The sequence below is a fragment of the Pseudoliparis swirei genome, chromosome 3 (genome assembly GCF_029220125.1).
Source record: "Pseudoliparis swirei isolate HS2019 ecotype Mariana Trench chromosome 3, NWPU_hadal_v1, whole genome shotgun sequence".
Taxonomy (NCBI): domain Eukaryota; kingdom Metazoa; phylum Chordata; class Actinopteri; order Perciformes; family Liparidae; genus Pseudoliparis; species Pseudoliparis swirei.
The window spans coordinates 2640134-2665582 of record NC_079390.1 but is presented as its reverse complement, the minus strand read 5'-3'; the positions used below and the strand labels follow the sequence as shown (position 1 = coordinate 2665582).

The window sequence follows — 25449 nt, the reverse complement described above, 5'->3', positions numbered from 1 at the left end:
GCGCCCTCTTGTGGTCGCAAGAGAAACCACGTGGTACAGTTCGGCTGCAGATGAAACGAACACTGAAAATAAAGCTGCTGTCTCATCTGCGTGTGTTTCCGGTCCCAAAGAAGTCTGAGTAAGTGGGTCAGCAGTCTTGGAACACATCTGGTTCAGTCATAGAGAACAAAGAAAGAGGATTAAGTTCAATCAATTTTAGTCAACGTCTGTATTAAAAAACAAAACAACTGAATATATTGCGTCAGTATTTACTGCCCACTTGAGTTCAAAATAATACATCAGATGACAATAGGCTTCACTTCAACATCCACACACACACACACACACACACACACACATAAACAGGTGTTCTTATTTATTGTTCTCGAGGTTAAAGTGTTAAAAATGTTGTTCTTCTGTGCACAAATAAGTTTTGTTCCAGAATGAAATGCATATATATATATATATATATATTTATTTATTTATATATATATATATTAATAATAATTAATATTATTATATATGTGTATATGTATGTGATACATATATTAGTATATATATTATATATATATATATATTATATATATATATATATATATATATATATATATATATATATATATATATATATATATATAAGTATACATTTATTGGTAAGTCTCTGCTCTTCTTCTCCAGTTCCAAAGTCTGTAGTTAATGAAATGTAATTTTTTGAACCAAATCAATACAGATATTGTGCTGCGTGAAAGGTATAAATAACAAAAGGGTTCAAAGTGCTGCTCTCTCCTCTCGAGGTAACAGGCTTCACTCCTCCGTCACTTCTGTCTCAGACGTCGTGCTCCACCAGCGTCGTCTTCAGGGCGACTTCGGCGTCATTCTTGTCGTTGTCCTGAACCTCGGGCGAAAGGTCGTCGTAGGTTCGACGGTACAAATGCTGATTGACCACGGTGATGATGAACATCTCCACGATGAGTATCTGCTGATTCAGCACTGAGGCACAGAGAGAGAGAGGGAGAGAGAGAGAGAGAGAGGGTTGCAGATTATTTCACCTCACACTCGGCCGGCGGACATTTTTCATGGATGTTTTCTTACTGGAGCCTCGGGCCACAGAAGAGAAGGGGGGGGCACAGGCGATGGTCCCATCCATTGCCAGGATGTTAATGATTGACGTCTGCAGCTGACTCAGGACAAGTATGAGCTGAGGAGAAAAAAATAAAAATACTTGATCATGCATGCTGAACATACTACACGCAGTTTCAAGAGGCAAACAACTAATACAACTGCAGCCAATGGGATTGGTCAGAGCTCAGGCCCTGTTGCTCTCTCAGTGGAACACCAGAAGACACTTTGTCCTGATACATGTGTCATCAAAGTTTTCGTAAAGGAAAAATAGTCAATTTTCCATTTGTGGAACACACAGAAGATCGAAAGTATGTTTGTCTCTTGTCCGACATAAAGTGAGTAATAATAATCGTAATAAAGTGATAAAGTAATAAAGTGCAAACAGTTAACAACAACAACAAAGAACATTTAGACAACATATCAGTTGTAAATTAAGAAATATTTTTTTAAAGCTTCACGTCTGTATCGCAGCAGTCAGACATGGAGTTTTAGCAGCATTTGTATTACTATTATTAGCATTATTAAACCTTTATTTAACCAGTTGAAACCCATTGAGATTAAAAATCTTTTTTTCAAGGGTGACCATATACTTTATAAATTAAGAACTATGAAAAAAAAAGCTTTACGTCTGTATAGCAGCAGTCAGACATGGAGTTTCAGAAGCATATTTATTACTATTATTATTATTATTAAACCTTTATTTAACCATATTCAACCCAATGAGATTTTAAAAAATCTGTTTTTCGAGAGTGACCTGGACAAGATATTTTGACATATGAGCCTAATAGCAGAGGAGTGGGTGTCAGGATCCACCCTGGGGGAATGAGACAAACAGGGATTAAATACACAGGAAGGTGCAGGTGATTGGACACAGGGGAACGAGTCACAGGTGGACACAATGAGGGCGGAGCTAGCAATCACACAGGAGGAAACAATCAGGAACAGGGCAGCCAATCACAGCGACAGGAAGTGCAAGGAAACAGAGGACACGAGAGACAGAGGACACGAGAGACAGGGCCTTCAAAATAAGACACAAAACTCTGGATCATGACAGTGGGAGAGAGGGGAGCTGAGTCGTGACGTGTGAGGGGAGCCGAGTCATGACATGTGAGGGGAGCTGAGTCATGATGTGTGAGGGGAGCCGAGTCATGACGTGTGAGGGGAGCTGAGTCATGACTTGATGTCGTAGTGTCCACTCACCTGGTAGAGGGCGTATTTGGGCATGATGTTGAGGTCGCGCAGGAAGCCGTTGGTGTTTATGAAGACGATGGCAACGGGCCAAAGGGAGATGATGGTTAGGACGCCGATGAACGGGTTAATCCAAATGGCCGTGCCCGTGATCTCTAGCTGGAAAACAAACACACACAAAGAAGCAAAGAGACGTCATTTCAATCGTCACGTTAATTCATAGTTTCCAATGCAGTCGGAGAAGCGTTGTTCGTTTTTTAAACTCTTTACGTCGGCGAGATCAAAGTTGCCGTTTGTCCACAACACGATGGAGAGGATGGAGAGGATCGTCTTCAGGATGGCGTACTGGAGAACGCCCAACTTCAGGAAGAACAACCACCGCCTGAAGGAGGAGGAGTGTAATCATAAAACGACGTGCATTCAACGTAGAAAGAGTATATCATGCATGTAAATAAGGATTAAATAGATGTAGAAATGTGCAGTGAATCAGAATCAGAACTTTAACCAGTGTAAGTCAGTTTAAAAGTGACAAGTGTATTTAAAATGAAGAGTTACGTGTATTTAGATGAAGAATTACATGTATTTAAGTGTGTTTAAGTGAATAATTAAATGTATTTCAATGCATTTAAGTGTATTTAAGTGAAGAATGAAATGTATTTAACTGTATTTGAGTCTATTCAAATGAAGAATTAAATGTATTTAAGTGTATTTAAGTGATGAATTAAGTGGTTTGCAGGGGAGTGACTGTAAGGAAATTGGAAAACATGGGCGTCAGGTATTAGAAGCAGAGCGGTGTATTGAAATAAGCAGGTAAAGTACCGTGACATGGGCACTTGGGGTAGACAGAGGCAGCAGCAGCAGCACGGTCCGGTGCGGATGATGAACGGTTTACCTGAAAACCGCCGGAGGAAACCAGCGCTGCCCCCGAACTCTTCGATGAGCAGAACCAAGACCTTATACACCACGACTGCAAAATAACTAGAGGGAGGAGGAGGAGGAGGAGGAGGAGGCCAACACACAGAAACACACTGTTAACCATACTGCACGGTGCACAAATCATAGAGCTCATCAAATGTGGAAAACCCTGATTAAGGGTTAAGAGCTGGTCGGAGATGAATTAATGATTCAATGAGGGGGGGTGGGGTGGGGGGGTTGGCTACCGGTCAGAGCTATTAGATAACAGACTTGAAAGAAAGACCTTGACGGTGAGAAAAGAAAACAAGATAGAAGATTTACTGATAAGAGTGAACATAAAAAATTTACAGATTTATATCGTCACATTTCAGCTTTTCAATCTATATATATGAAAGGAAGACTCTATATACTTTCCCCCTATATATAGTTTTAATGTGTGATTGTGTGCTCTATATTCTTATTGTTTTCATTCACTGTTTTAATTGTAATTTAAAGTTATTTTTATTGTATAGGATGTTTTAACTATGTGACGTAAAGTGTAAAATTAAATGCATTATTATTATTATTATTATGAATGTACATAAAACGTACCAGTTTGACGTCATGTCCGTGAACATCACGGCCCTCGGGATCCACATCCCAAAACAAGACATGGTGGCAATGACCTGCAGCAGAGCACGCACGCACACACACACACACACACACACACACACACACACCATGGGCATGAGTATAGATCTCATATCTGGAGACACTTGTTTCACAAATAAAGCGGTTTGATATCAGATTAATTGTTTAGAATTCGTCCCGAACGCTTACTGGTGCGGCGCCACTGATCCAGATGAGGGTGGTCTTCTTGGGGTAGGACATGTTTTTATAAATATAGACGCACTGGTCCAGGTACAGCAGCAGGGAGACGCAGGACATGAAGGTGAGCACCGAGTACAGGCACCACCCAAACACATCCAGCTCTGGTTGGAACGGAGAGAGGGGACATTATTGCATCCATCTCAGTAGAACTTAAAAAGAAGTATATATATATATATATATATATATATACAAATATATCTATATATATATTAGAAATATATATCTATATATATCTCTCTATATATAGATATATTATATATATATTATATACATATATAATATATATAATATATATATATTATATACATATATAATATATATATATATATATATATATTATATATATATTATATACATATATACCAATATATATATATATTATATACATATATAATATATGTATATATATATTATATACATATATTATACTCGTATTCAGAGACTGAACGAATGCCAATAAGTCCATATAACCATATATATAACCATATATATATTATGATTTTGCTTGGTTTAAATATGATATTGTTATATTTTGAACAATATAATGAAAGAAGAATAACTCAATCCCACACGCTTCGTTATCAAGACCCACAGCTGCACACATGACCCCGTCAGAGCGAGCGGTGAATGCCATGAGCTCCGCCGGGTTAATAAGGAACCATAACGGGGGTCACTTACGCCTTATCACGTCCAGGGCCAGCGGGGGCTCCTGCAAACAGGCCGGATCGATGGTGCCATTGAGGAGCTCCTCCATCGTAAGCTGACGTATATTCCTCGAGATGAATTTCTTGTTTGAAATACAAATGTCTCTGAGCTGAACTCCGTTTACTCTCCTATACTTTACCCAAAGAGCTGAGGAGCGGAGGTGGGACGACTCCTTCCAGGTTTATGAGAACAGCGTGTAATTTACAGCCGCTCATTCATTCACAGACTTAAGTCACATCGTAGTTAAAATGAAAACAAAGGTCAACCTTTTTGTGTAAATGGTGACACATTGAGAGAGTGTGTGTGTGTGTGTGTGTGTGTGTGTGTGTGTGTGTGTGTGTGTGTGTGTGTGTGTGTGTGTGTGTGTGTGTGTGTGTGTGTGGGTACGTGAACTTTGACAGGGTGTGTTGTTTCCTTCCTATAATATGGGACATATAAAGAAAATCAAGGAATTTCCTTCAAACTGTGTGAAACATGTCAATTATAATTATGTTTCAGGTCAAATATACTTCACATTACATTCTTTACATTAGTGTGTTGTTATTTTGTCCTCTCAACAATTATACTACTTACTAAAGCTATAATAAACTATGTAGAATGATGATTATAAATAATGATTATAAATAATGTATGAGAATTATTCAAATTAGTATTACTTTTTTTTTTAAATAGTTGCCTTTTCCATACGAATAATCATTAAATGTTAGTTAGATAGGCGAATAATAATAAATGGTCCTTTAAAAATGTGTGTTTAGTGTCTATTCAAAATCAAAGTGGGACACGAGACTGGACACATTTTTAAAATAGAAGGATTTAGAATTATAATTAGATAAAAAAACATTTGTATAAGGAAGCTACTCCAGGTTGAGACGGTTTACTTATAAAGTGAAACACGAGTGAGAGGTGAACGGCCCTGAGGGCATTCACCCCTCACAGGCGTGAGGTCATCCAGAGCCAGAGGCATGAAGTTATTGAGCTGCAACTATCTCTGGAAAACCACTTTTATAATTCTCCCATGTTTGTTTTCTTATTGATTTATTTTACAAATGTTTGAGGCGATATCCACCAATGACTTCTTTTCCAAAGAAAATGTCACATCCTGAACCAAGCAGTGCTTAATAAACCAGCAGCAGGATTTTAAAGTAAAAAAGAACACAGAAATTATCAAAATACAGATTATAGACAGCAGATCAGGAAACTCATCAAAGAATGTTGCACAGCATTTTTTTTTTTTTACTAGAAATAAAATCATTGATTACAAATATTCATCCTGACAGAGACCTGTGATTTAATAAAGCTCAGTTTAATGCGTTTGATTAAAGCTCTATTTGCCCAATTTATTTGGACAGGCTGACAAGGAAATTTTATAAAAATTTATATTTATAATTTTTTTTCTCGCAGCCTCATCTTCCCTTTTTTTTATAAATCAGGACAGGAATGGAGAAGGCTCGCTTCATGATCCTGGAGAGAAGCAGTGGTGTCAATAGCCTTGTAGACTGGACCCAGCATATATAAATTAAAGCCTCTATCCCGTATATAAAAAGGGTATAAGAATGGATAAAAGGGGCGGGGTCTATCAACACTGGCTCCACAGCTGGAAAGGTCTCGCAGCGTGTTCAATTGAATTAACACACGTGAAGAATGAATTGTTAACTTTAAAATAACTAACGGAGGACGGTTGTGGAGCCGTTATGGTCAGTGAACTCCAGATGTGGGGCGGACGGTGAGGAGGGGGACCTGGGTGGTGGGAAGTAAAAACTCCTTAACCCTGAATGATGAGGATGGAAACTCCTCCTCTTGGCTCTCTTTGGGCATCCAGTGAGGTCCCTGGAAGAGAAATAAGTTAGAGGTAAACAATTTTACACATTAAACTCCATTTGCCTTCAAAAGATGTCTGGGCGTTGATAAAACACTTATATTATGTGCATGACTGAGTATAAATAAAGTTGCAATGCAACCAGCATTCAATCACAAATACTCCCAGCATCATATTTGCATCCCTGATATGATTTCCCATCAGATATATAATCCCAATTTGATGATTAATGTTCAATATTTGGAGGAGTCCACATTTCACAGGAGAAATCAAGTCATATAAAACGCATTTGAACATATTTTCACTACAATAAAAACTGTAAGTCAGTCCTCTGCAGCTGTTTCACTGTAAAGACATTGAAACTCCTGTCATGTTACAAATCCCAGTGTTTAAAATGAAGAATCACATATTTATAGTTTCTTAAATATTTATTGTTATATAGAACAATGACGGTTTTGTCTCAATGAAAAAGAAATGCTCTTTACGGGCCTACAGCTGCGTGAGTTCAGTTAGTAATTAAACTTCATGTGTAACTTCTACACATTATTATTGTTGTCTACAGGTCACTGAACTTAACCCAATAAAGCATGAGCCGTCTATAGAGCACCGTATCTGTGCTTTACAGGCTCAAGGACTCAGGATCAAACATCCTTGAGTTTTATTGGGGTGTCATTTTAAACTTTTCAACCTTCAAATTAATCTATTTAGTTTAGTCAGAATTAATTATTTGCATTAAAACACAAGATTGATTAAGTTAGAATCCAATCTGTGGAAGAGCACAATACACATTAAAACAACTAACTAAATATATGTTTTTAAATAACTCATTACAATAAAAACAACACACTCTAAGACATTTAATTTATAAAAGCTTGAAAAATAAATAAATTACAAATTGTATAGTGCAATGAAAACAGCATTGACTCATGTGTTTTAAATAAGTTTGAAATGCAATAAAAAACATTTTTAATGAAGGTTAACAGAACGTTACATTTTATTATTTAACCACAGTAAAAATATTGAAATGTAAAAAATAATGATAATAAAAATAATAATCTCTTTAAATTGTTAACACAAAGCTTTTAAATATATGTAAACTAACTATATTATACCATTTGATAACTGACTGTTGCTCTTAATAATGGCACGGTGCTTGGAGGTTAAAACTAATACTGTAATACACATCTCACTTTAGTGGTTCCCGCCGCTCTCATTTAGTTATTAATGCTGCATTAATACTGACAACCGGCTGTTTGTCTAGTGGGAATGTATAATGTGATTAATCATGTTTATAAAACACACACAATGCATTGACATGCTCATGATATGAGGAAAGAAAAAGCAGCGCCAGAGTATTTTTCAGATGCAATAATGACAAAACATTATTCGAATGTCTGTGGCAGAAAACTGTGAATCCCCCTCAGACCTGGCGCGGTCTGCGAGGCCGCCGTGCAGCTTGTTGCCGGGACAACAATCGCGTTGTGGCGCCGTTTTTTTAAAGCCGAATGAAGGACGGGTCCGTTTGAAGTACACAGGAAAACGACGTGTCTCTGGGCCGCACTCGTCAGACTCAAAGCGAGGGTGGAGGGACGTCTCCTGTGGAGGTGGCGAAGCTCCCGGGTTTAAGGCGTCGTGGTCTACCGGTGTCCCCGTGCGACCTGCAGCGACAGCCGGAAGGACAAATAAACAACGGGAGGACCGAGCGGCACAACTCTACACATGGCGGTCACATGGCGGTCACATGGCGGTCACATGCCTGCTACGGCTCACGCTCCATCGTCACCGACACGGTCCGGCCTCCGTCTGGAAGTAGAGAGCGAGGACACACGAGATGTTTCAGGAAAGCGACAACAAAACATTTGAAGTAAATACAAAGAACTTTAATGTGTTGATTTTTATGTCTTTGTCTGAAGAAAACCTGTCTGTGGGAATCTGACCAGTTGTCAAGCATTCAGAACTATATACAGGACTGTCTCAGAAAATTAGAATATTGTGATAAAGTTCTTTATTTTCTGTAATGCAATTAATAAAACAAAAATGTCATGCATTCTGGATTCATTACAAATCAACTGAAATATTGCAAGCCTTTTATTCTTTTAATATTGCTGATTATGGCTTACAGCTTAAGAAAACTCTAAAATCCTATCTCATAAAATTTGAATATTTCCTCAGACCAAGTTAAAAAAAGATTTATAACAGCAAAACAAAATCAAACATTTGAAAATGTGTTTCCAGGTGTTTCGAGTTAATTAGACGATTCAAGTGATTTGTTTAATACCCTACTAGTATACTTTTTCATGATATTCTAATATTTAGAAATAGGATATTTGAGTTTTCTTAAGCTGTAAGCCATAATCAGCAATATTAAAAGAATAAAAGGCTTGCAATATTTCAGTTGATTTGTAATGAATCCAGAATGCATGACTTTTTTTTATTTTTTTATTGCATTACAGAAAATAAAGAACTTTATCACAATATTCTAATTTTCTGAGACAGTCCTGTATATATATATATATATGGCACATTCCTTGTATATGTAAATATACATGGCATTAAAAAGGTTCTGATTCTGATAAATAGTATATAAATGTAGCTCATATTGAGGCATCAGCATTACATTGAGACTATTTCATAATCAGTTAAAAGTCCCTTGTATTAACATAAACATATATATAAGAAAACCTCTCTGTGGGGAATCTGACCAGATGTCAAGCATTAAGAATAACTTATATGAGTATATACATTTTGCTCATATCGAGGCACCAGGAATAAATTGAGACTATTTCATAACCAGTTAAAAGTTCCTTGTATTAATGTAAATATTTATATACATATATTATATATGTATATAATATATATTATATATTTATATACATATAATATATATATTGATATATAAATATACATATATGTATATTTATATACATATAATATATATATTGATATATTAATATACATATATATATATATTTCTAATATATATATATTTTTTTATATAAATACTGTATATAGATAGATATATTTTGGCACAGAAAACCTCTCTGTGGGGAATCTGACCAGATGTCAAGCATTTAGAATAACTTTATATATATAGTATATAAATCTAGCTCATATTGAGACGCTAGTATAACATTTAGACTATTTCATACCCAGTTAAAAGTTCCTTGTATTAATGTAAACATATATTTAGGCCATAGTGCAACGAACGAAAACAAAGAACATCAGCCACTAACCGGTGTTCTCTCGGCTGTCGTCTGCCGCGTATTGAGTGTTGTTCCCGAGCGCACAGGCGCCGGCCTTCCCATCGGCAGCGCTGGAATAAAGTTGCGTTACACGGTTAAAACCCAAGAAACAGATTCAGTATTTGAAGACATTTTTTATTTTAAAACTATACTCGCCTTTTGCCATTTTGCTGGAGGATACTGTTTGCTTGTTTCAGATCCATGTGCACCAATCTGGTGCCAAAGGATTGTCCATCTCCTTGACTAATACAGAAATAAAAATGTAAAAAGAGAGAAAAATTGAATTAGTAAACATGGCATTGGAATTGGACTTTTGGGTATTTATACATCACGACTACGCGTCGACATGCATCATTTTACCTGCTGAAGGGATTGAAAGCTGCAGGCCAGTTCAAGACACACTCACCTCGAGTACACAGGAACCATCCAGTACTTCGCCTGGTCTCCAAACACCTCGGCTGCATTCCGGCTGAAGCCCAGAGAAAAGCCGTTCTTGTCTTGACCGCTTGTGAAGAAGGGAGCCCGGAAAGCTTCTACAAAAAAAAATTGGATGTAAAAAATAAATAAAGTCAAGTCGGTGGTGACTTTTAAAATCATGTAATCAAAACAAATGTTACTTAAATGCGCGTCTGCATTCATAGCTCACCTATAGTGGTCCTGTTATTTGCCACGAGCCACATGTGGTAGCTGAGGAGTGACAGGATGCTGATGAAGAACAGGGCGGCCACGAAAAACAGGAACAAGATGTGGAATTTGGACGGCGTGTCGGGCAGCTGTTTCTTTAAAGGGGAGAAAAATAAAAAAAATAAAAAAAATGTTTGTTTTTTCAGTCTGTAAGAATACTTCCTGTTCCCATGTCAAGTCATCTTAGTAAAATACAACATCTAAACTGCATTCTTAGCATCAGCTACGACACAACATACTCCTTCGCCGCTGGACTACATGACATCAGCCATTGTCTCATGACACGCGGGACGCCGAGGAGGATCTCCTGATAAGTGGTCACGTGACACACTTGTGCACCACAATGACAAACAGAGAACAGATCAATATCTCAGGATGCATTCATCCCCATGCCTCAGCACCGCCCGACTGTGCTGGATGTTTTAATTGTGTTTGATAATTACCTTCGCATTGAAAATGCGGAAGGTTATGTTTTGATCGCCGTGTATTTAATTATTTATTTGTATGCGTGTTACTCGCATAACACAAAAAGCATTAAACCGAATCGCATGAAATTTGGTGGGATGATTGGTTATTATCCGGGGACCATTTGATTATATTTTGGGATCAATCGGGTCAAAGGTCAAGGTCATGAAAAGGTCAACATCTTCTTTTTTACCATAGCACGGTCAATTTTTATCCAATTAGCATGCAACTAATGCCAACATGTTCATATTCAATGCCCAATCTTGTGATATGCGAAGGTATGCGCTCTACCGAGTGCCCATTCTAGTTAACAAATGTTGTCATTAAGAAGAATGTAAGTTATTAAAATCATGTAGATGATGCATTATCTATAGGTTATACCAGAAGAGTGTTTCTTCATTGGAAGAAGAGCACAGAGTGACACTGAAGGCCGATCCCCAGGGGAAAGATGTGTTTGCTCTTCCTCTGACTCGCTTCAGAAAAAGTATATATTTTTTTTGTGCCTGCCCTCTTTTCTTTTTTTTATGAACATTTTCCAATGCTGACTAAAAACAAATGGGCTCCAAAAGATCTGACAACCACATTTAATAAAACAGCGACCGCAGCGAGCCAAAGTTTCTGCACTCACTGTCCAGAATTTGATGAAATACTGGATGATTGTGGAACAAATGACGACGCAGTAGAGCGAGGCGTAGGTCAAGAACAGCACAAAGTACTTGTAGTTTGAGAATCCGACACAGTTATTCACCCTGAAAGAAAAAAACATGACGCATAAAGTTAAATATGCTGATTGCTCTACATTTTGCAGACGGATAATGATGGAATAAAAACAGCTTAAATGAGAAGCCTACCAGGGGCAGTGATGGTCCATTTTCAGCACACACCTTAATGAAAGCGGAAAAGGAAAACAGAGATTATATAAATACTACCTGTAAAGAGATGCATAGCGGCCACTATTATGAAAAAATATAGATTTGAATCTGTGTTTATGTTGTATTTTAAAAACAACACATGTGATGTCTCTTTGTAACCAGACGCTTGAATGTTAGCAGCGGACAGAAGTCATATTTTAATGTTTGGGAATATGAAAATCAAAGTGTGAATCAGTTTAAATCTGCCTCTTAGTAGTAGTAGTAGTAGTAGTAGCTTTATTGTCAATTTCTTCACATGTTAAGACATACAAAGGAATCGATAGGACGTTTCCCACTCTCCCACGGTGAAATATATAAAAGTGCACAGGCACAACAGATAAGACAAGACATTTCCTAATACTAAGTAAACATAAAGATTCACGTACAGTTGTTATAAATACTATATATATATATATATATAAATACTATAAATACGTAATACAATTTTAAACGAGTGAATACAAGTGATTAAAGTGCAGAGTTTTGAGTGATTTTTTTTTAGGGGGGGGGGGGATTTTCAGCTTCCTGTCAGCCTGGAGGATATGGCTGGGGGGAGTGAGGGGAGAGAATTTAGCTTCCTGACAGCTTGGTGTATGAAGCCATGACTGAGTCTGGTGGTGCGGCAACGGAGGCTCCTATACCTTCTTCCAGAGGGTAGGAGGCTGAACAGACTGTGTGCAGGGGGGCTGGTGTCATTCACAATCGAGGTCGCTCTCCGGGTGAGGCGGGTGGTGTAAATGTCTTGCAAGGAAGGGAGTGGGGCACCAATGATCTTACCAGCTGTGTTCACTTCAGGGGGAAAAAAAAGCTTGTTTCTAAATTATAAAGTGTGTTTACACTTATAAAACACTCACTTCTCACAGGTGGAGCAGTGGTGGCAGCGGTCAGGTTTGATAATCTGGCAGTGGTCGCAGTATCGGACAGCTGTGCGGAGAGGAGAGAAATCAGAAAAATAATAGTACTGCTGTAACACTATTACTGATATGTGAAAGGCAGTACCATCATGGTGAGGCAGCCGATATTTAAACTCAATATTAGGTGTATTTTCCTACATTCTCTTGTCCCGGCCCTTATAAACTACAAGTTCACTATCTACATCTCCTTAATCCTCTAAGTTGACTAAAGGTTGGTACAGTGCCTTTTCAAATGCAACTGTGAAACGGAGGCGGTGACATCACGGTTGTTGTTAGGAAAGTGGGTGTGGCCTGTAGCGATAACGATCTGCATCGGAGTCACATTAACCCTCCTGATACATGCGGCTCCATAAACACACGACAGACCAGCCTCATCTGCGTCAGCAGGGGAATATCAGAGATTACTTCGGAAGAAAAAAAAAGGGGAAGCGACAATGTGGAAACACCTTTATGCAATTGAATTCAAGGCGATGGTGACATCAGTAAAATGGTTGCAGAACAGAAGTTTTCCCTGGGGGTCTGCTTTGAAGCATCTGATGGGAGTTCAAACAGGAAGCGAACCACTACTCAGGGTTTGCAGCCGAAGTGAAAGCCTCACCTTTTCCTGCCTTGAACGTATAGACGGGTAAATTCTTCGCCACTTTCTGAAGAATCTCTTGTTGCGTCTCGGCTCGCTCCTCTTGCTCGTACAGTTCCTTCTCTGCTCTGGGGAGACTGAACTATCAGGAGAAGACTGGAGTCAGAGAGGGCTCGACAAATAACATGATGACAGTTTTCTGTACAAATCTGAAACATAACAAGAAGTCATGTTGATGGGATTAAAAAATATATGTGTTTTTTTTCTTGGCTTACTACTTTTGAGGGTCCGGCTGGTTTTGACCCGATCGTTTTCCAGTAGGACCATATAAACATGGCGAAGGAAATGTGAAAGAGGATCAAATAGCAGACTGTTGAGAGAAGGAGAAGAGTTATATTTCCATTTACAACAACACCTCTGATACATGATGCTGGGAATGATTGAATGATGATCACGCACCTCGTTCTGCATTATTTGTTATTGTATCTGCATAAAGCAAACAAAAAGTATATATTAGTGAGCAGTAATGAAAGTCCTAAGAGAGTGCATGACTGCACATCCCCCAACTCTCTCTCTCACACACACACACACACACACCACCCCTTTCTCAGCAGCCTGGCACGGCCAGCAGTGACCCACCCGTAACAGAGTGCTTTGTTTAAGCAGCAGGGATGTCCCTGTCCTGACCACAGCCGCTGAGTTACAGACATAACTACAGTACCGCGGATGATGCTGATGATAATGGTATCCTCAGTTCCAGGCCGAGAAAAAGAACTCACAGTAGGGGTCACATCACACCACGCACAACTTATAAACATAAAAGCTTGAATGGTCACATGTGTTCATGAGATCAAATATAATATCCCCTGTTGAATGATGAGTTTTTACAGTTGAATGCATGTCCGATCTCTTCGTCTGAAACAATACATTGTTTTTTGGCTGCATCTACTACTTATTACAAATGTTTAGTTGTCTATTCACTGTCTATCATCCTCGCATAGACAGTGAATAACTTATGATGCATCATTTGGTTAAATTATAGCCAACGCTTTTACAGCGGGCTTCCCAGGTTTACCCATAATCACGAAAACAACCATTTAAAATAATACATTTACCATAATTGTCATTCGTAAAATGTCAATTTCTTGTCAATTGGTATAAATATATATATATTTAAAAAAAATAGACAAATACAAAAGAGTTGCATGCAAATAAGGTTTTATATATATATATATATACACACAAATACAAAATAGATGCATGCAATTAAGGTTTATATTTATATATATAAATAAATATATTATATATATAAATATATATATATATATATATAAACACAAATACTAAATAGATGGATGCAATTAAAGTTTATATAATATTTATATATATATAAAAAACACAAATACAAAATAGATGCATGCTATTAAGGTTTATATTTATATATATAAATATATATATATAAAAAACACAAATACATAATAGATGCATGCAATTAAGGTTTATATTTATATATAAATATATATATAAAAAACACAAATACATAATAGATGCATGCAATTAAGGTTTATATTTATATATATAAATATATATATAAAAACACAAATACAAACTAGATGGATGCAATTAAGGTGGCATGTATAATGAAATATAGGATGAATGCATCGTTTAAATTGGCTTTTCCAACAGAGAGCTAGTCTTTCCATTCATTTACAACACATACATGTATATTTAACCAGCAAGATAAATAAAACATCTAAGAAAGTTATATTGATCTCGTTCCAGTCAACTGACTTTAATATCGAATATCGTTACAGTTATCGTGAGGAAGTTATTTACGATTCATTGGCTTATGACCGTCTTTTTTTATTTTTAACATAACGGAAAAAGTTACGGTCCAGTGACCGTTACGCCGTCAAGAAGAATAGGATGCACGTCAATGGTGGAGCACAGCGACGCGACGTGACATCGCCCCGAGGTTTTAACGCATGGAGACAGTCAGCAGCCCGGTGGGGACTTTAAATCTCACTTTAACTGACGGAGCTTATCAAAGTTGGCGACCCTGAAACCGTCAAGACGAAGCAGGTATCCGCCTCGCAAACGTGACTATACTTTAAAAAAAAAAAAAAGTGATTGTACTTACAGACGCATAGCTCCACAACATACGCGTAGTACGACCAGCCGACGACCAGGTTTATAAACACGACAGGTATCCAGTTCACAGTCCGCTTGCAGCACCTCAGCGCATGAGAGGGCGCCATCTTTAATCCGTGTGTGTTACATTAGCTGGCGGTGACGTCACGGCCATGGATTTTTATACGATCCGAGTCAAAGACGCTGCGAGCGCGAGACACTTGACTTTTAAACCGAAGAGACCGAGGCGCTGCGGAGCATGCGCAGATGCGTTTGTTTTACTCGAGCCTCACGTAGTTTGAATATACTTGTAAAGGTGTGGTGACGCGCTGCGCTCACCTGTACGCTAAGGACACACCTGAGGGATGTTATGAATACTTTAAAACGTACCAACCAATGATGACACACACGCTACACCTCTTGTGTGTATACTAGTAATAATGATTAATTATACTATTAGTATACAATAAAATAGCCTATTTTACACAGTGTTGTGACTTTGTTACTAAGCCGGTACTTCCGCCGGAAACTAAAAACACTTATTTTCCGACTTTACCTTAAATAAGAACAGATCAACACTTCAATGGCACTTATTTATGGTATTTTTGTAGTATTGCTTTCTTGAAGAAACTTTTATACTTTCTTTATTCTTGTTGTTCTGAGTTTGTACTCATGGTTAAATATACTTATTGTACGTAGCTTTTGGATAAAAGCGTCAGCTAAATGACATGTAATCTAATGTAATGGTACTGCGGCATCAAAGGAGGGATTGCAACCACTACTTTACAAACCTGTGGCTCTTGAACTACTGAAGTGCTCTAGTTTGACACTAGATGGAGACATTAGATGTGTATAGTTGTACGTGCTGCATGCATATACTTCAATGTATCTTTATTTAAATTAAAGGCTATGCATATTCTATTATAGAGACAGTATTGGGTCTGATATACGCACACACAACGGGGCTGTGTTATCTCGTGTTACAAAAGAGTTTTAGTAAATTGGTTGTATAGCGGCTGTGAAGGTCTTTGAGGGTTTTTCAAAGAGTCCTTTGTTCATTCCCACAGACAAGACACACAAGGGACCATGAAGCGTAAATAAATACATCAAACATTAAATTATGACAAGTTCCATTCAGTTGCAAGATTAATTTATTATGCTGTGAATACCATGAATACTGTGAATAGTCTCGTGTTATTGTATTTTCTACAGTCAACATTCCAAAACAAATTAATGTAGAGCAACAAAATGCATCTTCAATATAAATGTCTCAATACAATAATTAAATAAATTAAATATTTCAAAATATTTATGGATATTGCCATTAAACGTAAAATGTGTGCTGACATTTTTTTGGGGGGAATTTGAACATGTAAAATACGTTAACACAGTATTTTAAATGACTTTAACATTGTTTGGGTATGTTGCGATTTTATTATTAATTTGGTTTGAACAACATTTGCCCCTTAAATTATCATTAAATAAAGTAATTATTTTTTACAGACGTTATCTGTTGGATTAAACAACTAAATTAACCCTTTAACAGAAAAAATAGGCTACTTGTTAAATTATGTGACTTAAAGTAGATCAACTTAAAGCTTCACTAATTTCATGTTTTGGCCACATGGGGGGGGGGGGGGGGGTCCATAACAAGCTGAAAACTCAACATTTGTTACATTACCACCAGAGTAATGGGCTAACGTCAGCAAATTGAATCACACTGAAATAAAATACAACCCATGGGACAAAGATCCAGGAGAAGAGATCTCCTGATTTTCAGAATCCCTCAGCCTTGTGAGCTGAAAGTCGAGCTCCCATTCATCCTCTTCCAGTCCATCGTCTGGACGAGACATAGTTCTCTTCTTCCTTATCACTCTCTCCATGTGTCGGTCAACCCAACCCCCGTCCACATAAACAACAATCCTCAGGCATACACATTCCTCAGCGCGCCCTCTCATCCTGCCGGTCCTTGATTTACTCACTCTAACTTATTCGGCTCTGTGTTTTCTGGATTCCTTCGTCAATCACCTCCTACATCCCATTTTTGAAACATTTGCATAATACACACAGTGTCAGTCATTTGATATTGCATAATCCATACAGAGTTATTTATTTGTCTTGACCCTCCAACATGTAAACTCATTATAATTAAACATATATATTAAACATTGTTTTCTCACACATTATAATTCATAAGGAATCATACGAACACAACATCGCCACATTGTTCTTTTCCTTTCATTTTAATATGGTGAATATGTCCAGCAGTTATTGAGCAACTTTTCTTTTTTTCTTTCAGTAAATTTGCTGATCAGACGGCAAAAAAATGAGCTGTACAATTTTGTAAAACCAAGAGTTGCTGCTGAGTCAAGTTTATGCCTTTCATAATGTATTCACATTGTAATAAATACAAATAAATGATTCAAAGGATCCCAAAAAGAAGCATTTTTAACTATATAAATTATCTTGAGCCACCTCCCAAACTTGCAAGAAGCGTGTAACCATGAAATACATTAAGTTACAGGGATATTTGTGTTGATTATCACTGTCTGAAATAAATATCACGTATTCTATTACAGACTCCTATGTCATACATATGTATTATCTATTAATGTACGTACTCGACATTTCAAAGAGTAACACATGACAGAAGATTAAGCAAGCAACATTTGAATGTTATTTATTGTGCATTATGATATATTGCACAATAAACCAGAGTATGACTTTTTTATTTGTTGGTTTCGATTAACAGCCTCCTGAGACACAATATCCAGATTAATGAGCGTCAGGCTGTTTGAAGACCAACGAAGAAGAACTGAGCTCACTGCTCATTGTACGCGGAGGCCGCTTTGTGAGAGGCTGGCGTGGCCTTTTTCTTTGAGGAGGGGGAGGAAGGAGGGGAGAGAGAGGAGGGGGATGAAGAGGAAGGCGAGGAGCCGGGAGAAACCGAGCGTCTCCTGGTGGGACTGCTGCTCGGGGAGCCTCGGGGCGACGAGTACGGGGACAGGGCCTGGATCATGCGCCCGCTGCGCTCCTGAATGGTATGCTGGAGAAACAAGGACAGGAGGAAGGGTTGTGAGACTGTTTGGTTTGTGTGCTCACTTTTAATTAAACTTCACAATATATATACAGTATATATATATGTGTATCAATATATATGTATATATGTATAAATATTAGGGCTGTCAGCGTTGCAATTAACGCAAGTTTTTTTTTTTTTTTTTTTTTAAAGCGCGGGTACGACACTGTTTGTTTTTTTAAAAACAATCATTTCTGCGAAAATAAGGAGCAGAAATCAGTTTAAACTCGTGGATGAATCAGTCGGGTTTCCTCCTGCTCCTCCTCCCGTCTCCCCCTCTGATACACAGAGGAACGGAGGGGCGACGTGTCGGGGGACGCGGCGCGGAAAGAACGCGACACACGAAACCTTCAACGTGATTGGTCAATCCGTTTGTCTGTCAACATTTCGGGGGGAAAAAAAACCCAATGAACACTCAGTAAATCACAAAGGACCTCCCACCTCACAGGTTAGGCTCATTTAGCAGCCTGTCAGTCAGAGAACCAGAGGACACGGCGCGAGGACAATGAGCCTTATTTCAGAGCTGAGATTGTTCTGGAATGTTTGATGTATAACACATGGGGGTGTGTCACATGCAATAGACTTTAAACGGTGAATTTAATTTATTTTGTAAAATGTATAAAATGCCCCCAGCCTCCAGAGGGTTAACGTGACATATGTGAATGTCAGTCAGTTACCAAGGCCACTGGTTCTGCTGCTGTTCAGTGTTAAAGATGACAGGACCAATGGGGTCTCAATATACTTTTTTACTGATCTGGCTGTTTCACTGAAGAAACAATTTATCATCAACAATATTAAATACCACTGTATATGTAGGAGCCTCTTTGAAAACACAGCTCTGTGTGAAGTTTTGTCTTTAAAAGAAGAAACACTTTGGTCATTTTTTGGGTCATTTTGAACCGATTCAATGTTTCACCCTCCTGTTACCTTTATATTTACTAACATATTTTACCCTTTGGGTTCAATTTGATGCCAGCAATTAAAACCTCCAGAAAATTATTAGAATTAATATTGTTTTCCAAGTTTAAGTGTGAGGCACTTTATGTTTGTTTGTTGACTACCGAAAGAACACCGACATTAAACATTGAATGGGGTCAAATTAAAATTTAATTTTTTTTGTCAAATGTATAAAATGAGCCCAGCCTCCAGAGGGTTAACGTGACATATTTGAATGTCAGTCAGTTACCAAGGCCACTGGTTCTGCTGTGTTCAATGTTAAAGATGACAGGACCAATGGGGTCTCAATATATATATATTTTTTTACTAATCTGATGTTTCACTGAAGAAACAATTTATCATCCACGATATTAAATACCTCGCTGGCACTGTATATGTAGGAGCCTCTTTGAAAACACAGCTCTGTGTGAAGTTTTGTCTTTAAAAAGAATGAACTTTTAACTTTTAACTTTCAAAATGTGCGATTAATTAGTTACTTTTTTTTAATCGATTGACAGCCCTAATAAATATATATATATATATATATATATATATATACAGGACTGTCTCAGAAAATTAGAATATTGTGATAAAGTTCTTTATTTTCTGTAATGCAATTAAAAAAACAAAAATGTCATGCATTCTGGATTCATTACAAATCAACTGAAATATTGCAAGCCTTTTATTTTTTTAAATATTGCTGATTATGGCTTACAGCTTAAGAAAACTCTAAAATCCTATCTCATAAAATTTTAATATTTCCTCAGACCAAGTAAAAAAAGATTTATAACAGCTGAGTGTTTGTCAAGGCTCAGGAAACCCTTGCAGGTGTTTCGAGTTAATTAGACAATTCAAGTGATTTGTTTAATACCCTACTAGTATACTTTTTCATGATATTCTAATATTTAGAGATAGGATATTTGAGTTTTCTTAAGCTGTAAGCCATAATCAGCAATATTAAAAGAATAAAAGGCTTGCAATATTTCAGTTGATTTGTAATGAATCCAGAATGCATGACATTTTTGTTTTTTTAATTGCATTACAGAAAATAAAGAACTTCATCACAATATTCTAATTTTCTGAGACAGTCCTGTATAATATAATATAATATGTGACATATTATTACTCTGTAATTTAAAACTCTATCCAAAACTGTACATATTAGCAACTTTCTTGTTCTTGTCGACATTAGTGTTTTCTTTTATATTTTGTATTTTTCTTTCTTATTATAGTGTTATTTCTAAACTGTTGACTCGGAGAGCCCTGCACTAGATTTCCAATGAGTCTGGACTGTTGGTCTGGAGACACACGTGGCAAATAAAAAACCGTGAATCCTCCTTAAATCCTTGAATTTAGGGATTTGCAATGGTGATGGAGACACCCATCAGAAATACCACCTCTGTTGCCTGTATTAAAGGACACTGTGTGGCTTCATGGAGGTTAAGTGCAGGACAATGTGTTCTCCAATGGGTGCCTTAAGCACATTATATCACTCTTATTCAAGTATCGATCAAAATACAATAAATGTCTCCAGAAACTACGAACTTAATGTAACGTTAACAAGGATTAATGTAAAAGTGAACGTGCCCAGGCGCCATCCGGTCCGAAAAGCTCCAGGAAGTTTCTGATGAATTCTCTCGACTTTTCCTCCCACTTGTGGATGAGGTCTTGGCTCTTCTCCTCCACCTTGTAGACGAAGTGTTTGGACTTTTCCTCCACCGTACGGACCGTCTCTTTCATCTTGTCCACCTGTTCCTGGAGCAGGTATTTCTTCTCCTGTGAGTAAAAGACAATGCCATGAGGGATCGTCAGTAAACGTGTGAGGTTGTTCTGTATTTGTTTAAAAAATTAAAAAAGTATATTCAGCTTTTTATTCAATTAAATATACACTACCGTTCAAAAGTTTGGGGTCACTTAGAAATAAAAATTAACTACGAAATTTCCATATTTTTCAAAGAAAAGTAAGTTTTTTTCAATGAAGATAACATTAAATTAATCATAAACAACCTCTATACATTGTTAAAGTGGTAAATTACCATTCTCTTGTTTTTAATGAAGTCTCTACAGAGGTGTGTAGAGGCCCATCTCCAGTGTTCTAATGGTACATTGTGTTATCGCCTTAGAAGACTAGCGGAAGGGTAGAAAACCCTTTGTATGTGCTTTTATGTGAGTGCAGCTGAAAACAGTTATGCTGGTCAGAGAAACTATAAAACTGGCCTTCCTTTGAGCCACAAGTTAGAAGAACAACATTAATATTTCAAATAAAAATCATTATTTCTAACCTCGTCAATGTCTTGACTATATTTTATATTCATTTTGCAAATAATTTGATGAATAAAAGTGTGAAAAACACGAAATTGTCTGGGTGACCCCAAACTTTTGAACGGTAGTGTATGTTCACTCGCATTAATGTATCCGACGTTGAGTTCTCGCGCCGTGTAGCCTCTCTGCAGGTTGCGTCGAACGTAGATGTCGTAGTCTCGGACGATACGGGTGATCAGATCGGAGGTGGAGATGCCTTCTGTCCTCTCGGTGGCCACGAACATCCCTCACATGGAAACATACATAATTCCCATTAATTCAAGCGATAAAAGAAACAACGAAACTAAATGAAACATGACATAAATACGTGCGTCTTCACCTGCTTCCTTGATGTGCTTATACACGTCCTGCGATCCAGCCGTGGTATACGGGATGTCATCGTGGGCCACGAAGTCGATCTGTGAGTGTGACATGTGTTCAGATTGATTGAACTCCGGACACCAGGTGTGAGAGGCCGAGTTGCCTCTGTGACTGCGCGTGACCTTTGACCTTGTGCTTCCCGAGGAACTCTGTGGAAAGGGACCAGGGGGCGTCGCGCACCACCTCGTCCACGTAGCGGCAGTGCCTCAGGGCGTCGTAGCGCTCGTCCTCGGTCATCACCGTGTCGCCCTTGAACTTGTGGGTGAGTTCGTCACTGCAGACTAGAGACACACAGACACGGTCTGAGACTATAAGTCTAAAGCTGGGGTGTGAGGATTCATCTTGAATCGACCAGCTGGAGGATTTAACCAAACGGAGCCGTGGGATTTAGATTCTTCTGACGGGCCATCTTGTATTAAGGTTAATCTTCAGCTAATAGACCCAATAGAGCCTTTACTTTACCTCCTACTATCAGGTAGGTGTTTGGGAAAACGTTTTTTGCCTGCATCAGGGCTCGAGCATGCCCAGAATGGAAAAGATCAAAGATACCATCGGCGTAGACTCTCACCGGACGATGAGCTGCAAGTTAAGAAACATGAAAACATAACGTACCGGAGTATTATTGAGGATTACTGATATGGCTCAGGGATCAATCAATCAATCAATCAATCAAACTTGTATTACAGACTCAAGGTCCAGATAGTAGAACACATTAAAATATAATAAAATACATACAAAATCAGTAAAGAACTAGAACGGGCACTCGGTAGAGCGCATACCTTCGCATATCACAAGATTGGGCATTGAATTATGAACATTTTGGCATTAGTTGCATGCCAATTGGAAACAAATTGACCGTGCTATGGTAAAAAGAAGATTTTGACCTTTTCATGACCTTGACCTTTGACCCGATCAATCCCAAAATCGAATCAAATGGTCCCCGGATAATAACCAATCATCCCACCAAATTTCATGCGATTCGGAATAATACTTTTTTAGTTATGCGAGTAACACGCATACAAATAAATAAATAAATACACGGCGATCAAAACATAACCTTCCACATTTTCAATGCGAAGGTAACTACACATGCTTTATAAATAGACAGCTGTTCCAGTGTCTCCACAGCTGGGCCGTGCCATTAAAGATCATAACACTTTTAAATCTATTTAGTGGAACAACAAAATGAAACCAAAGCTAATCAAACGCATAACTAGCAGTAAAAACATAATGCACTGAAGCTTGAATCACTTCTTACAGCTGATGACAACATGTCGAAGCATCTGCAGTCAGTAATTTTCCTGCCAGACTTCCCATTTGAATCGCTGACTGACAGTCCCATGACATTAATTAGCGAAAGGAAGCAGCGACCATTGAGAAGTGTTACCTGGTGTGCCTCTTCGCGCTTGGGCGATGGTCAACTTGTCATGAGGGATCTCTGATTCAAAACCGGTAGACTTGGCAAAAGCGGCCGGCTCCCGCAGAGCCTGAATACAGCAAAAAAAACATGTGAAATTTGATTTATGCTGTATTTTTTTCTGATTCATCCATCAGTTCTACATCAATTATCCGGTTCTACATACCTCATCATGTATTAAAGTGACAGAAAAGGTGCAATCGATACAAGCTGGGATCAAAAGTACACAGCAACAGCCTCAATGCTGCATTAAAAATACAAGAACTTCACTATTAGCTGTGCTGTTGAGGTTTAATTCTCAAGAAAACAATCTATTGATATCATCATTGTCAGATAAGCTTTGATAATGTCTTCCAGAAAGATGTTAATAATCACTCTTTAGTGGCTCCATATGTCGTGGACTTTGTGTTGTGTGTGGATGTATTCGGTATCCTCAGCTTTCTTTATCTGCCGTGTTGTAAGGAACTTTGAACTCTGATTCAAAAGCTGGCGCTTCCCTGTGTTTACCTATACTATTGTTTACTGTACCTGCTTATATTTACCTTTTAAATGATCCTCTGTCATGGTTTGTCATCGTAATAGTTTTAACCCTCCATTATTTGTGTATATTTGTCCCTCAGTCCTTAAATTTAGCCATTTTACTCCATAAAAGTAACATGAACATGCAGGTTGCCACAAACACAACGATATATTAATGTACACCACATGCATTTATATTCTGAGTCATGATATTTGATACATTTTCAGCAATGATTATATTATATGAAATCTGTTTATCATGATATATGACTTTAAGTTAAAGAATTAAAATTATTTCGATTCTTTAAAAAACGAAAAGTGCTTACTTATTATAATTTGAAAATAATCACGTATTGCGGCACCATATTAACGACATAAACATGAGTCATGGGGACATTTCTTATCTATGTATAAAAATAATAATATATATATATATATATTTAAAAACATATATATATATATCTTAAAATATATATATATATATATATATTAATATATATATATATTAATAAAAAACAAAAAAACAACAACAAAAAACAAAAAACTAAATATATATATACTTGTTATTATAATTTGAGAATAATCACGTAAAACCACAAAAAACAACAACAAATGAAATATATATACTTGTTATAATTTGAGAATAATCACGTAAAACTAAAAAAAAAAACAAATGAAATATATATACTTGTTATAATTTGAGAATAATCACGTAAAACTAAAAAACAACAACAAAAAACTAAATATATATATACTTATATATATACTATTTTATATATACTATTTGAGAATAATCACGTGTTGTTGCACTATATTAACGACATAAACATGAGTCATGGGGATATTGTCCCACCCAGCTAATCAGTTAACTCTCCACTCCCAGAACCAAGTCAAATAAGCACACAGGGGAAAGTACGAGTACTTACTACTGTAATATTTAAAGACTGTCACACACAATACAAATCTGACTGATACGTACACTTTGTTCTAATTGTGTCCAAACATTCAACACACACAGAATCTCCTTTACAGGACTTAAACATTGTCATTTGATTATTAAATGAATACTATTGGACTTACCTGGGGAGGCCCTCGTCTCTGCCTCTGCGGGGCCTGTTGATGCTGCACGCCGCCGCCTCGGCCTCGTCTCTTTCCCGCCATCCCGGATGTTCTGCCTTCCTTCCCTCGGCTCCTGACAACAGCACCAGAGCACCCACCTGCCGCTCCTCTCCGCTGGGCCCAACTAGAGTGCACACGGGAGACTTCCAAGCATGCGTCTGTGTGTGTGTGTGTGTGTG

At 37.6% G+C, this 25449-nt stretch overlaps 3 protein-coding genes across 5 annotated transcripts; all 3 read right to left on the bottom strand.

The window, feature by feature from the left end:
* Positions 1–805: 805 nt before the first annotated feature.
* Positions 806–4828, bottom strand: LOC130191996 (organic solute transporter subunit alpha-like). Its single transcript, XM_056411809.1, has 8 exons — positions 4753–4828; positions 4024–4175; positions 3796–3869; positions 3109–3267; positions 2560–2671; positions 2302–2448; positions 1072–1177; positions 806–969 (listed from the first exon to the last, which is right to left on the bottom strand). The coding sequence occupies exons 1-8, from the start codon at positions 4826–4828 to the stop codon at positions 806–808; spliced, it is 990 nt and encodes a 329-aa protein (XP_056267784.1).
* Positions 4829–7004: 2176 nt separating this feature from the next.
* Positions 7005–15733, bottom strand: zdhhc20a (zinc finger DHHC-type palmitoyltransferase 20a). 2 transcript variants are annotated; one of them, XM_056410574.1, is made up of 13 exons: positions 15529–15733; positions 13848–13874; positions 13664–13758; positions 13410–13530; positions 12752–12821; positions 11838–11870; positions 11615–11735; positions 10484–10616; positions 10244–10370; positions 9994–10080; positions 9829–9908; positions 8352–8398; positions 7005–8253 (listed from the first exon to the last, which is right to left on the bottom strand). In XM_056410574.1, the coding sequence occupies exons 1-12, from the start codon at positions 15644–15646 to the stop codon at positions 8355–8357; spliced, it is 1056 nt and encodes a 351-aa protein (XP_056266549.1). In that variant the 5' UTR covers positions 15647–15733; the 3' UTR covers positions 7005–8253; positions 8352–8354. The 2 variants fall into 2 exon arrangements, with proteins under 2 accessions (XP_056266549.1, XP_056266540.1); XM_056410565.1 differs by having other exon boundaries at positions 7005–8398.
* Positions 15734–17597: 1864 nt separating this feature from the next.
* Positions 17598–25445, bottom strand: LOC130190918 (choline-phosphate cytidylyltransferase B-like). Of its 2 annotated transcripts, XM_056410542.1 has the most exons (8): positions 25232–25445; positions 23603–23702; positions 22678–22794; positions 22345–22496; positions 22175–22253; positions 21939–22081; positions 21121–21309; positions 17598–18564 (listed from the first exon to the last, which is right to left on the bottom strand). In XM_056410542.1, the coding sequence occupies exons 1-8, from the start codon at positions 25310–25312 to the stop codon at positions 18340–18342; spliced, it is 1086 nt and encodes a 361-aa protein (XP_056266517.1). In that variant the 5' UTR covers positions 25313–25445; the 3' UTR covers positions 17598–18339. The 2 variants fall into 2 exon arrangements, with proteins under 2 accessions (XP_056266517.1, XP_056266527.1); XM_056410552.1 differs by lacking the exon at positions 22678–22794.
* Positions 25446–25449: the final 4 nt, after the last annotated feature.